The 14,301-nt window shown below is 38.2% G+C and overlaps 1 protein-coding gene across 1 annotated transcript; it reads right to left on the reverse strand.

The window, feature by feature from the left end:
- Window positions 1-1,702: 1,702 nt before the first annotated feature.
- LOC120110265 (protein RALF-like 33) lies at window positions 1,703-2,588 on the reverse strand. The gene has a single exon (XM_039124757.1). The coding sequence runs from the start codon at window positions 2,274-2,276 to the stop codon at window positions 1,917-1,919; it is 360 nt and encodes a 119-aa protein (XP_038980685.1). The 5' UTR covers window positions 2,277-2,588; the 3' UTR covers window positions 1,703-1,916.
- Window positions 2,589-14,301: the final 11,713 nt, after the last annotated feature.

A 14,301-nucleotide genomic window follows, 5' to 3' on the forward strand; every position in this document is an offset into this window, starting at 1 on the left:
TTACATCTATCTTGTAACATTAGGAAAGCATGAATTCTTCAATTTAAAATCATAAGCATTTTTTTATTTATCATATTATAACAAGATGTAATGAATTGTCGACAAATATTGAGATAGTAGTTGAGGAAGTGATTATAGATTACTTACCATAGATGAAGAATGTATAGTGGTTCATGATCCAAAGGCATCTTGATCTCCTAGGTTATTTACAGTAACGATATCTGCATCTATGTATATATATATATATTTTTTTTTAAGATCGAGAGGGGCTAATCCCCATGCACCCCAACCCTCGAGGCTGACTCCAACAGTAATTGAATCCTTGTCCCCTTCCCAAGTAGAATGGTTTGGTGTTAAAATCAAATCTTATACACCATCAAAGTCTTCTCTATCCTACATTGCAATCTAAATATTAGTTTCATCTTTGGCTAATACTTAAAACCAATCTTCATGTGCAAACTATTTCAAACAGTTTCCTCTCACTTACACACCATCTTAAAAAGAGGGCCAACTTGGGGAAGTCAAAAGAAATCACTCGTGAATGGTTAATAATATATAAAAAGATTTTTTTTTCACATGAATACCCCATTAAAAATTCAAATTTACGTAAATACTTTCTTAAAATTTATATTTATTTCTGTATTCTCATAAAATACTATTTTTGCACAAATGCTCCTAATATAACTGTTCTTCTAACACCGTTAATAAAAATCATATTTATTTTAATTAAAAATAAAATAAAATTTTGAAATTTTGTTTTTGTCCCCATCACAATTGTCGTATAAATATTTATTTTTATACATCTGCCATTTAAGGATATTTAAGTTATTTTAATTTGAAACCGTTAATTTTTTAACAGCGTTAGATGGCACGGATATATATGCAAAAATAAGAATACAAAAATAGAATAGCAAAATAATTATTCTACAAGAATATATATATATATTAATATTAATTTTGAAAAAATATTTGTAAAAAATTGATATTTAGAAGGGTAACCCTGTTAAAAAAAAACTCTATATAAAAATCCAATCAAGGTAGGAGAGAGAGTGAGTAACAAAACCATAAAAATTTATAAAAGGTAGCCAGTCCACATCACCCATTATTGGAATTCAAAGTCGTGGAAGAGTTCATCTCTCTTTCTCTTTTTATCTCTCTCTCTTTTTTTAACAGGCCCTACTATAGTTTCCCCCGTGCACATCACATGGGTGGTTACTGACGTTAGAATTAAAGTTCACCCATCCCACCGAATCACAGCCGTTAGAACTCTGATAAAAAAGTACTTCTCTAATAATTTATACAGCAAAGTTTTAGATGCTCTTATTACCGTTTCCTTTCCCTTTATTTTATTTACCCCCTTTTGGCCTCCCATTCCTTCCTTCCTTCCTATGCTTCCTTCTCTTTTCCTTTTTCTTTGACAAGTAGAACAAGAGACGCCGACCAACCACCCAAATCAACAGCAACACTCTAATTCCCTACCAAATGAACTTTAATTAAGCTACTTAATTATCATTACCCGACACCCAAAAACCAAAAAAAGTAGAAGAATCCTCTTAATTCCATTAAACCAATTTATACCAACCAGTAACTCTAATCATAATTTTCTAAGATAACATTTGTTTTATAAACAGAAAATTCAACAATATTTTACTTACATAAATCACAATATGAGCATTGGTGGTTCAACAAAAAAAAATCATGAAAGATTAGCACTCACAATTTTTTTTTTTTTTACATTGATGGCATATAAAGCATGGTTACAAATACAATACAACAACAGCAGCAACAATAGCAAGCAGTATCAATTATTTATATAGTTTTGAAGAGGAGAACAACAACAACATCACATACCAAATTAATCTCTCTCTCAAGTTTTTTTTTTTAGCGAAGAACGGAGAACAGGGGGAGAGAGAGAGTTAGCGCCGGCAGCGGGTTATGGCAGAGCAGCCGCGGTTGTAGGGGTTGGCCTGGGCGCCGGGGCGGCAGTTGTAGTAGGAGGCGCCGCGGCGGGAGCAGGGGACGTTGTTGCGCTTGAGGGCGTTGTAGGAGATGTAGTTGGAGGTGGCCAGCATGCGGCGGGCCACGTCGGAGCTCAGATCGAACTCCTCCCCGGCGAGGCACTCCGCTATGGTCCCCTGGCACGTCGACAGCCCCGGGATCCAGCTCAAGGGCGCCGCGCCTTCCCCTACTCCGCCGCCGGAGTGGGAAGCGCCGGTGGCGAGAAGGAGGAGGAGGAGGGAGAGAAGAAGAAAAGGAAGTTCCGCTCGTCTCGCCATGGAGTGGTCGTGGCGAGGAATGCAGATGAAGTGTTTGCTTTAATTCCTCTCCTTCCCTCTCTCTCTCTCTTAGAAGAAGGGGAAAAAAAGGTCTTTTTATTTTCTACTGGTATCTCTCTCTTTACCTCAGCTCCAAGCAAACAGAGGGAGAGGGGAATGGAAGAGGGTGTCTGGGGGGAGAGAGAGAGAGAGAGAGAGAGAGAGAGAGGAGGGGATTATAAGGGCTTGGAGTTGGAGTGTGATTAATTGGGATTGGTATTGTGGGGGAATTACAAGGTGTGGCCTTTGACTTGGAGGGCAGAGGGGGTAGAATGAAGTTCACTGCACTGGCGAAGGAGGTGGAGAGAGAGAGTGTAGTAATTCTTTTTCTATTGTCTTCTACTCTTATGTTTGTAGTTTGTACTAGCTAGTGGACAAATTCAGTGACCGTTACCTATTTGTATTTATTTTTGTATTTGTCCACTAAATTTATTTGTCCTTCTGTGTTTTTTTTCATATTCACTTTGTCAAGGAAATTATTTGTTAAAGGTTCTTGTGTCTAGATATATGACATTTGTTTCAATTAAATTAATCAATAAGATATCATATGGTTGTGTTGCCTAGAAAGATTCAATTACATGCTACATTTCGAATGCTTACAATTGAAATTAAAATTATAGAAAAGGGCCAATTAAAATTATAAAATTATTTGGTTGTATACAAATAAAAATTGCAATTATAATCACAAATTTTTTATTTGGTTGTTTGATGTAGCAAGAGATATAGTTATCCTTTTTTTATTATAATATAATATTTATAATATTATTTTTACAATTATAACAGAAAAATGAAATACTGTCGCAACACAATTGCATTTAAGACTTATAAATTTACATTTAAGATGAAAGACCAGATCTCTAGATTGCAATCCATCTATGGGCACAATTTCTTTATGTAGGGAAACACATCTATTAGGTATATGAAAAAATTATTGTGTTTATATAGCACTAGAATTGCGTCATGCATGTGCATGCATACATGGGAGATTGTGATTAAATGTGATTTCATGAAAAAATTATTTACTAATTAGGCTTAAGAAAGAGGGGTTAGGCGACCTGCCGTATTTATTTCTTTTCAATTTTGAGTCTCTCTCTAATTATAAAATATTAGTTTTAACAAAAAGTTTTAAATGCATAAGCAATCTAATTAAAAAGAAAACTTAGAAACTCTATAGCATTCTAAAACTTCAGTAAAAGATAAAGCAAAAAGATATTAAGAAAAATAAAAAAAAATTGTGGGCAATGGGCCCAAGATGCATATAGTAAAAGAAAAGTATTATAACTTTTTCTTATAGGAGGATTTTCCATTATATACAGTAGATAGTAGATGGTACATATATTAGAATTAAATCAATAAGTTAGATAATGGCCACCCTTAAGGCAGGGTGCTCTTCTAGGAGCGTTAGTGCTATTGGGGATCAAAGTTAACATAAAAAATTTAACAAAAAGCTTAATGAGAGCACACAGCGTGGTGCCCTAATTTAGATATGCAAGTATTCAAGAATGGACAATTATAATACAATTAAATATTCTTTTTCTCTGAATTTTTTTAAAAAATTAATAAAAATCTACTCCAATCAAAATTGAAAATCCCTAAAGCCTTAAAATTGCAGAGAATTTTTTTTTTTGGTACAACGGTGGCTCATATGCGACGATTGTGAATACAGTCAACAAAATCAGAAAAAAGAAGACAATACAACACATGGTCTATCCAACTAAAGCTCCAGAATGGTGAGCTACAAAGGAGACCATCTAATTGGTAGCGCTATTTACCTTCCTATAGGCGTGTGAAGCCGACGAGAGATTATACTCATCTAAAAGTCTACGGATATTGTAGAGCAGCGGTCCTAGCGCCGCGTCTTTGACTCGGGATCCACTCTGTCTTAAAAACCATAACTACTTCAATAGAAAAGTGGAGAGCCGCGTCAGTGATACGGAGCGACCCTCACATCCTTTTGAAGGGCCCCACCAAGAAGCGTCGGTGTCTCCGCGTCCTCAATGTCCCCTGGAAGCAGTCTTCTTCCTCACTCTCCTCGTCTTCTTATCATAAAACTTTCGTCTTCTTAGTTTAATTGCCAAAACCCAATGGAATTAAACCCAGCCACATTCTTTCCTCTTTTCCTATGTTCTCCCACATGCCGCCATTTTCGCCTGGCCTACACTCACATCATGCAGCCTGCCAACTCTTAGACCAGATAAATTAAGCATCAACCACCCCTCATGGGAAAACATAAACATTGACTTCCTACCTTTCTCTTAAGCCTAGCAAACTTTATTAGTTTACAACAGTGAAGAAGATGACTTTGTCAGAACCTACTTTTGTTGTGTCCACATTTAGAAGAAAAGATAGTGCTGAAAGATTCCATAGGCAATGTTTCTACTTTATGTCCATCTTGTTCCTAATGATTAAAAGCTTGGGTTGGTAAATGTTGTATCACTGATATCACAAAGCTGATGGCAAGCTAGAATTACAAAATTGATGCAATTTTTGGTGGTATTCATGTATGCAATTGTGAGCTTAAAGCAAATGGATGACCACATTAATTTTCATGGCTCACTAATCACTTGAGTGGCATTCAGCAAAAGTCTATAGGAGAGCAAGGTGGCAAGATGTGTCTAAAGGTAGCATCTTTTGAGTTTTCTTGTCATACATTTGCTCGATCTCTGACGATCCTTACAACTAGATGTTAGTTCTTTGCTGAAATTTTCATGATCCTTGACGGTTTTCGCATCCATGCACATAGTTGATTGGTGCTTTCCTATTCAGAAAACCATGAGATTCAACTGCACCCAACTATGAGGCCTGATTTGAGGCCTAGGTTTTCATAGCAATGATTCACTTGGAAAAGGCTTTCGCAACATAAATGAATGAATAATTTGCAACACAAGAAGCTTCGGAAGAAAAATTGTACTGCAAACATTACATAAACTGGAAAGGACAATTAACATGATTAATATCCTGAAAATAGGTGGGAAAAATTGTAGCTTTGTTGTGCTAATTTGATATTAGGTGGACTTTTTTCTGTAAAAACCCCAATATAAATATTTAATGATAACACAATCTTTGGTTCACACTGTTCTCACCAAGCAAAAGCATCACTAAAATTATTTTTTCAGAGGAAGTCTTTAACCAAAAGCATTGATCTCAACAAATCATGAGATTAATATGAAAACTTGGTCAATTGAGTGTATGCATACTCAAAATAAACACATGACTGATATAGACTTCCCAATTTAAAAACCTTTGAAGTTGGTGACTGAATCAGCCCTCCCAGCTTCATCAAAAAAAAAACAAAAAGAAATCTGCCCTCCAAATTCCAGAAGCCAGTTCTGGTCTTCTCTATAAAATAATCACATCAAATAGGAGCTGCCACTGGCGATAAATCCTGTTATAATAAGAATCAGAAGAATATTTTTTCTAAATATTACAGAAGCCTCAAGCATAGCAGCAAGGCCTCATGATTGTTAGCCACCAACTACCTTGCATCACCAGTTTAGAAACCTACTCACAACTAACAAGTTTGAAACATTCCAGTTGTTGTATTAGCTTCCGGTCTTCAATCTTGCCAAGCCATCAGCAACTTGTTTGCATCATACATGTCGGGTACATGAAGTTTCAGACAAATGAAATCAAAGAATCATTATATACTGTAAATTATCCATCTTACTCCTATCTTGTATCTTCTTTATATACATAATATAAGAAAATATAAAATACTTAAATAAATCCACCTCATCCTATTAATTTAAATTTTTGGGACAAGTGGTAATTTTAATATGGTATAAGAACAGAGGTCCTAAGTTCGAACTCTATCTCCGCACTCTTTAACCTCATTATTAAAAATGTCACATGTTGGGCTGACCCATTAAAGGGAAGTCCGGCCCATATGTGAGGGGAAGTGTAGGAAAATACAAAATATATAAATAAATCTATCTCACCGCTCTTTAAAAGAAAAGGAAAAAAAGGAAAAGAAACAGAATGAGAGCTGCTAAAAACTTTAATTGATCCATCAAAGGAATCAGTTTGCATTACCATCTACCAACACGCACTTAAAAGCCAAGAGTGGAATAGGATTGAGAATAAAGTTCAATGGAGGGAACAAGAAGTTTTGTACTGCAAGCAGTATGAAATACCATGATAAATGAAAGGGAGGGAGAACATACTGAGCAGCAAGTTTGACACGAACTTAGCAATCCCTACATTAAAGACAAACCCTAAAGGAAGCTTTTTATGCCTTTTAGTCCCTGCATCAAAGAGTACAACAAACCATTATAACCTAATCTACCATTATCATGTTCGCAGACATCGAAGCATTTAGAAATATGTGAGGTGTATGAGAACTAAAGGAAATTATAAAGTTTGTGTATATAAGATGATGATTGTTCAGGGATATAGACAATGAAAAAGAAAGGCATAAGCACAATGCATTTCATTAACATTGATCAAACAACTCCGCACCAATATTGATCAGACAACTCCTCCTCATTTCAGCTCTCATGCCTTGTCATTTCTTTGTTACAAGGTGCCTATCATGTAAGTGTTTTTATCCTTCTTCTTTTAATGGTGTGTCTGCACTTTTACAGTTTACCTGTATTTTTTTCCTTTGCCTTTTGATGGACAGGCTCAGCTTCCACTCAAAGCTACTAAACCTACCTTCTGTCTGCACTTCCATATCTGAAGCCATGTCACCTTCTCCAAGGGAGTGGCCTTCCATAAATTTTTCTGCTAAGTGTCTATTCTTGATGAAGTCCCTAAACGCCTCCGTTTTAGTTACGGTTCTATGTGGTTGATACCTTTGATTAGTGCTTTAATATCTCAAGTTCACCATCCCCAACGGGAGTATTCTACCAAACAACCTTTGTCTAGTATCTACCTTTTTTAAAGCTTCCCAAGATTCCTCGCTTTTTATTGTGGTTTCATCTGTCCTATTGTAACCCTTTCCTCCTGTTTTTTTCCCCTCCACTTTTGCTCCTGCACTGATTGATTCTCTTGTCCTTGCTTTGTAGTGTTTCTATCATAGCGTTTGAGTCCTCTTCCAGTACAGATGATCAGCTAACAATTTTGCTTCTTCTCCCATGACATATATCTCAATCCAAAATTTACCATCTTGGTACCGGACTTCGTGCATCCCTCGCAAGATATTATCCGCTTTGGGGAGGGGTTTCATAGTCTCTTTCTCCCGCATGGTTTTGCCCCATAAAAGGCGCCTTGCGAGGGAAAGGGTTCCCCCATCCATTTAAGGCACAGACCTTTCCGCTACCTAGCCGATGTGGGACTAAGTTCGAAACTCTTTATTCCCACAACAGTATAGTATCGGTATAATATGCTATAAATTTTTTTTAGAATCCGAGTGTCGGTACGCCACTCGTATCGGATACTGGTACCGAACAGATACGATATGCCTTATACCACTCGGTTCGGACTGCTACGGCATATCTTGTCTCAATTAACATGCCTTGGATAACTAGAATTATGATATTGGCCTTGCTAACCGACCACATCATCATCCTTAGCAATAGATGAAACAAGCCCTAGTCATTGTGTAATTGGCTCAATGTCGTCCCTTAATCTACACAATTACAATATATTTTTTGCAATTCTTAGTGCCGTTGAGAAACCTCATTCGGCCGTTAAGCATGCATAATTAAAGATAGCAATAGGAAAGAGGCTTCAAGTGCTTCACCGTACTCCATCTTATTCATTTTCTCCTCTCTAACTCTCTTGTTAGTTGCCGTTGGTTGTACAAAATCAAAAACATACTCGAATGGCTGGTTTAGCACTACATAACTTATCTAACTACCCAAGATTATATTATAGTATGACATCAAACTATAACAATCTAGAACATTACCTAAAAAACTAGTAAGAAAATATAATTTGAGTTCCTTAGTTCTACATAAGTACCCAAAATCTTTCCAGTAAACAACTGATGTAGGACTAAACACACATTAGCACGTGTTCTCACATACTTTTCCGTTTAAGCCTTAGCATCTTCGCTAGATTAAGGATTCAAATCCATTTGGATTGACCATGATCTGCTCGTGGTCGATCCACATAGGCTCCTGTTGCAGTGTCCTTTAGTCCGCATAGATCGTGGGCTACATCCGCTCTGATACCATTTATAACAAACGATAATTTACTTAAGAAAACTAACCGAAAGGTATTATTTAGATTTCTTAGTCTCGTATAAGTATCCAAGATTTCTCTAATGAATAACCAATATGGGAGAAACACACATCTGCACGGGTCCTAACACAAACTATTGCAATATTTGAATCAGTGATTTTATGGAGAATGCGATCATTTTGTTAAGTTGATTACCATTTGCATTGTTCGATTGACCTAACCATACAATATCGTTCGTGTGCCTACAGTGTGTTACGAACCAATGTTGTGTCAGTGACCATAGGTGTAATACAATAATTCATTTTCGCACTTGCTGATGAAGCTTCCAAAATATTATATATGAAAAAAAAAACCTTACAATAATACGTGAAAGGACCTCTTTATGATTTCGAGTTGACCTAGCGGCATTCTGTTTCAAATTTTCACGCGTTGTTGCATCAGGGCATCTCAATTAATGGACAGAGGACTAGGGCAATTCAGATGAATGCTAAAGATAGAACCCAAGAAAAGACCGATTCCTTCTCCTCTCGTCCCAAGCCAAAGGGAAAAGGGATCGAGATCACCGAGCAGTTTCCCCTTGAACTCCCTGCACAGGCAGTTTTGTTTGCGCAATGCCAAGAAGTCCACTGGCAGCTTCGATCCACTGCGAGGTAACATGCTGAAAACAAGGGCGAGCTATTTGGCAGGAGTCCGCTGCCTAGCTTTTTATCTTCTGTGTTTTCTTCGTCTAGCCAAGGTTTCTTCATTTGGTATTTTTCTATTGCGTGTCCTTTTCCGCCTCCGTCCTTCCCTTCCCTTTCCTCGCTGTTCAGTTTCCTGAGCTCGTTGCTGTCGTCTCTTGCAAGAACCTTTGAAAAAATCCTTCTTGTTCGGGTAGGCGCTCGTGATAGATAAAACGACTTCTGCTTCGGTTGCTTTCCAGCTTTGCCGAATGAAGTTAGTCACCTTCCTTTTCTGTTTCCGCTTTCAGACAAGTAGCTAAGTCGTCTTAATCCAGTGACGAAACTCCTGCGCTAGGAGAAGCAGCGCTCAATCCCGTCGCTTCGTCGCTCAGTCCGTTGCTTCTTCCCTCCTCTTCTTCCTTTCCGGCTCTATACTGATTGTGATTTTGACTCCAAATTATAACTACCATTTTCACTCCAAAATTCAAATACTTGATGATCAAATCAGCTGAAACTGTAGTGGATCATGCAGTCCAACTTCCGGGGCAGTAACTTCCTAAACATGCAAAGGAATTGGTACCATCATTGGTCACGAGAAGCCCTCAAGATCTAGACTTTTCCCCAAATTCAGATCTTTTCAGGATTAAAAAGCTGGCTTTGCCACCGCCAATGTTCAGAGTGAAAACCAGAAACCGGAAAGCGCTAATCTTTCTAAAAGCTGCTTACGGCTACATAGTCAGGCGCAGAAGATTTTTGCTATTTTCAAAAATAAAAAATAAAAATATATTTCATAATGGTCAAATATATTTTAAAAATAAATATGAAGATGGCGGTAAGCCAAAGTGACGATGCCGTTGGTTATAAACTTGGTGGCGAGATAGTAGAGATGATGATAATGACAGTTGTGGCGTTGTGGATGTAACAATAGTGGTAGCGATGGTAGTGGCAATGGTGTTGTGGCAAACGACATTAACAATAAGACAAGCAATGATGACAATGGCAATGGTATGATGGTAGTAATAACATCGAGATAATGGTGATGACAGTGGTGATGGAGATGGAGTATCGACAATATGGTAGAAGCGATGATTATGGCGGCAATTGCAGCAGCAAGGGTGGCGGCGGCAATTGCAGCAGCAAGGGTGGCAGCGGCAATTGTAGTAGCAAGGGTGGCAGCGGCAATAGCAGATTGCGGCGATGGTGGTAAAAAGCAGAAGTTTCTTACTTCTAAAAATATTAAAAGAAGAATTTCTCAATTTTATTTTTTAGACATAATAAAAACTAATTTTTAAAAATCAAGTATAAAAATAATAGTATTAAATATATTTTTATTTTTGATTTTACATTTTATTAAAAAATAAAAAATAAGAAATAAAAGTGACAAGGTCTCAACGTTCCCACTAGATGATATTGAAATCTGGGGGTGGTTTGTGGTCTCACCCTTCCTTTGGAAGGGGGAGGCCCAAATTGATAATATTACTGCAACATAATATAATATTAATAATATTAATATTATATTATATCATAATACATTAATATATTATATTAAATAATTTATTATTATATTATATTATGAAAAGTTAATTTATGCTAATAATTATAATATTTTATATCTTTATTATTGTATTATACTATAAATATTATATTATATTATATTATATTGTAATACATTGATATGTTATGTTAAATAATTTGATATTATATTAAATTATTATCTTATAGTATACAATGTTATAGTACTATATTATAATAATATTATATTACATTACAATAATATTATATTATATCATATATTTATGTATTAATAAATATTATATTTTATTATGCTATGTTGTATAATACTACATAATGTCATTTATGATCATTTTATCATACCATAAGTACTTTCTCAGTTTTTTTACCAAACACATGTTAAAGTGCTACATCACTTTTGAAATGTAGTTATTAAACAGTAAACAACTTTTTATAAAAACTCTACTTCGGAAAGCTCTATTTCCAACAGTTTTACTTCCAAAAGCTCTACTGCCAACAACTTCCCCAAACAAAACCTTGGTGTCCGAGGCGGGAGTCGGCAGGGGGAGCGAAAAGGCCACGAGGATGAGATGAGTCTTTTGGGCTCTAAGACATGGGAGGAGAGGAGGCTCCATGTTTGGCACCAGAGAAGCTGCTGCTGGAGGGCAGCAAACGAAGAAATAAAATGAAACATAAGGGGATTTAGCATTTGAAAGAAAATATAACAAATCTTAAATACAATGCTCTCTCTACTTTTCTTGTTTTTTTTTAAAGTATTTTCCTGCCATTGTTCAAATCATTGTATTAGAAAGCCAAATTCGCACCCAATCTATTATAACTAGATTGGCTTCAGCTAACCCATATTCAACCCAATTATAAAAGACCTCTCATCCAAACCCATTTATTTCAATAGCTTGGTAAGTTCAAGTCAAAAATTATCATCCTTATTTACATTGCCACCTTAATCATACCTACCTTGTTCCAAACTTATATAAGCCGCAAAATTGCCATAGTCTACATATTAACAAACTCCTTGCGGCGCATTAAGTTTTTAATTCAAGCAGAGGAGGAAGCTAATGGTGCATGTCTATATTATGTGTGTTGCTTATCAATATACCTACATTCTTACAGTTTCTCTTTGGCACGGATATGGATGAGATGTTAGTCATATACACAAATTCATGTCCATATTTATTAAGAATGAATGAGTGTGAATATAAGTATGGATATAAATTAGATAGTTAAGCTTTATAATCACCATATTCAAGATATTATTACATATAAGGTAAATTAAGTTAAAAATATGTTAACATGAGCATTTAGTTTTTTAAAAAAATTATGAGAGTTATATAAAATTAAATAAATAGAATCGGATATTAAAATACGGATCAAATAATTGTCTATCTATTTCTATTTCCGCTTTTTTTTTTTGATGAATCTAGATACAGATAAGCAAGATCAATTTTGCCGACCCGTACCTCCCTATATCGATTTTACTGTACTAGTAGGGTATCGACATGGCACAAGGATTCAGTATAGCATATGGACCAAACTCGTTCGTATTAGTCTAAATAGAGTTGAACCATCCTTTATCGTCTAGTTATAGACGGTACCATTACTAAAAGTAAAAAAAATAAAAATAAATTATAAAATTTTCTTGAAGTTTACGTTTATTACATTTATGCCTAATGGTTTGTAAAATGTATACTTACATTAGTTAAATTAACGACATTAGTGAAATTATTTATCTTGTATGAAAAATCAAAATTGTCTTTGAGTGAAAAGGAGAATACATATATTTTTTTTATGTTCTCGGGTAGTTGTTATGTCATTCAAGATTATTTTGGTTATTTTAATTTTTTTTATGTGGCATTAAGGTCCATTTAAGATTAACGTTTAGACTAACGTTTTGTAAAGTTATAGGTTAAAATATTAGATAAATATAAATCTCAAGGGGTAGTGTAGATTTCCAAACTATTGAATGTAAGTGTAACTTATTCCTAATCTTAGAAGAGTTTTATAATTTACTCTTAAAATAATATTGGGTGCCTTTATCGCTATAAGATATATATTCAACTGTATTGACCATATCATACTGAACCAGTAATGTATTGGCATGATCTTCAGTCGAAATTACGAATCTTGGGATACAGATGCCAATTAGATACTCAATTTTTTTTTCATATCCGAATAGTACAGATATGCACATGGATCTCGATAAATATTATTTGGTCCACTTTTTTTTTTGGTAAAATAAAAGAGGGGAAGGGGAGGGACCAGCCCACCCGCGTAGCAGCCCCCACTAGGCCCCCCTTCCACCAGGAAATGTTCCATACAGGTCACAGGTTTTGCGTGCCTTTCCCGACCCGTGGGCTCACCGCCTCACGTATGGGTACATCTGTTGAGGACCCCCCATGAACACCGCTACTGGATTCCACAACTAAGGAGGAGCCCGCGCCCGGATGATGCCAAAGGAGGGTCGTGCAACGATCCTATCAGCCGAAGCCTTTCCGTCAGCATTTCCATCAGCTACAATGTTTCCACTTTTCTCCCAATTCCAATCAACTAGTCCGACTGCCCACCCTATTTTGAGTGGGTGCTCGCAAGGTCAAAGTCACATATACCCCCAAAAAAGAATGGGGTAGCTGAGCGAAAAAAACGGCATCTGCCAAACTAAATATCCGGGCCAACTACTTTGCTTGGAGGGGTGGCCGAGCCTTGGCCAAGCCCTTCATTCGGCCAAGCACATCAATGGTTGGCCTATGCCATGCATGCCAAGTCTCGGCTGAGCGCGGCCAAACTCGGCCAAGCCCACTGTGCGCAGCCCCGAGCTGTGCCACGGCCAAATTCGGGTGCAACCCATGCTGCGAGCGAGGTTCAAACCAAAGAACCTCGCCAGCTACAGTGTGCCAGGCGAGGTTATGGATGCTGAACCTCGCCAGCTACAGTACCGGGCGAGCCTAGGCCAGCAGACAGGCCTGGCAAGGTTCAGGCCAGCGAACCTCGCCAGCTACAGTGCCGCGCGCCTGCTAGCCCGTCAGCACGCCCGTGCATGCCCGCCAGCGCGCCCGCCCGACCAGCTCAGCACACCTGGCGAGGTTCGGCCCAGCGAACCTCACCGCAAGCCGTCCGCGCCCGCCCGCGCACGCGCGCACACCCGCGCACGCGCGCACGCCCTAGTGCTCTCGGGTGAGGTTCAACCTAGCGAACCTCGCTAGAGCCCGCGCCGGCCGCGCCTGGCAGCGTGCCCCTACACGCGTCCCGCACTCGCCTGCGTGCATGGCCATCATACCGCACGCCCATGCCGCACGGCAAGGTGGTGTTGAGGACCTTCCATGAACACCACCGTCGGATCCCACAACCAAGGAGGAGCCCGCGCCCGGATGATGCCAAAGGAGGGTCGTGCAATGGCCAAACTCAAGATCCGGGCCAATTACTTTGCTTGGAGGGGTGGCCGGACATTAGCCAAGCCCCTTCAAACTTGGCCAAGCCTAAGCCAAGCCCATTCACCCATGGCCAAGCCTTGGCCAAGCCAAGGCTCCCAATGCTTGGCCAAGCATCTCCAAGGTCGGCCAAGACATGGCCCAAGCCGCGCCCGTGCATGCCCGCCGCATGCGCCCGTGCGCGCCCGCGTGCGCCCCGGCCACGCGCGCGCCGGTCGCGCCCGCCCGCTCCCGCTCGCAAGC

Source organism: Phoenix dactylifera, chromosome 3, assembly GCF_009389715.1.
Source record: "Phoenix dactylifera cultivar Barhee BC4 chromosome 3, palm_55x_up_171113_PBpolish2nd_filt_p, whole genome shotgun sequence".
Taxonomy (NCBI): domain Eukaryota; kingdom Viridiplantae; phylum Streptophyta; class Magnoliopsida; order Arecales; family Arecaceae; genus Phoenix; species Phoenix dactylifera.

Bases quoted from the DNA above. Each gene is read 5' to 3' on its own strand.
- LOC120110265 (XM_039124757.1), bottom strand. From the start codon at position 2,276: ATGGCGAGACGAGCGGAACTTCCTTTTCTTCTTCTCTCCCTCCTCCTC.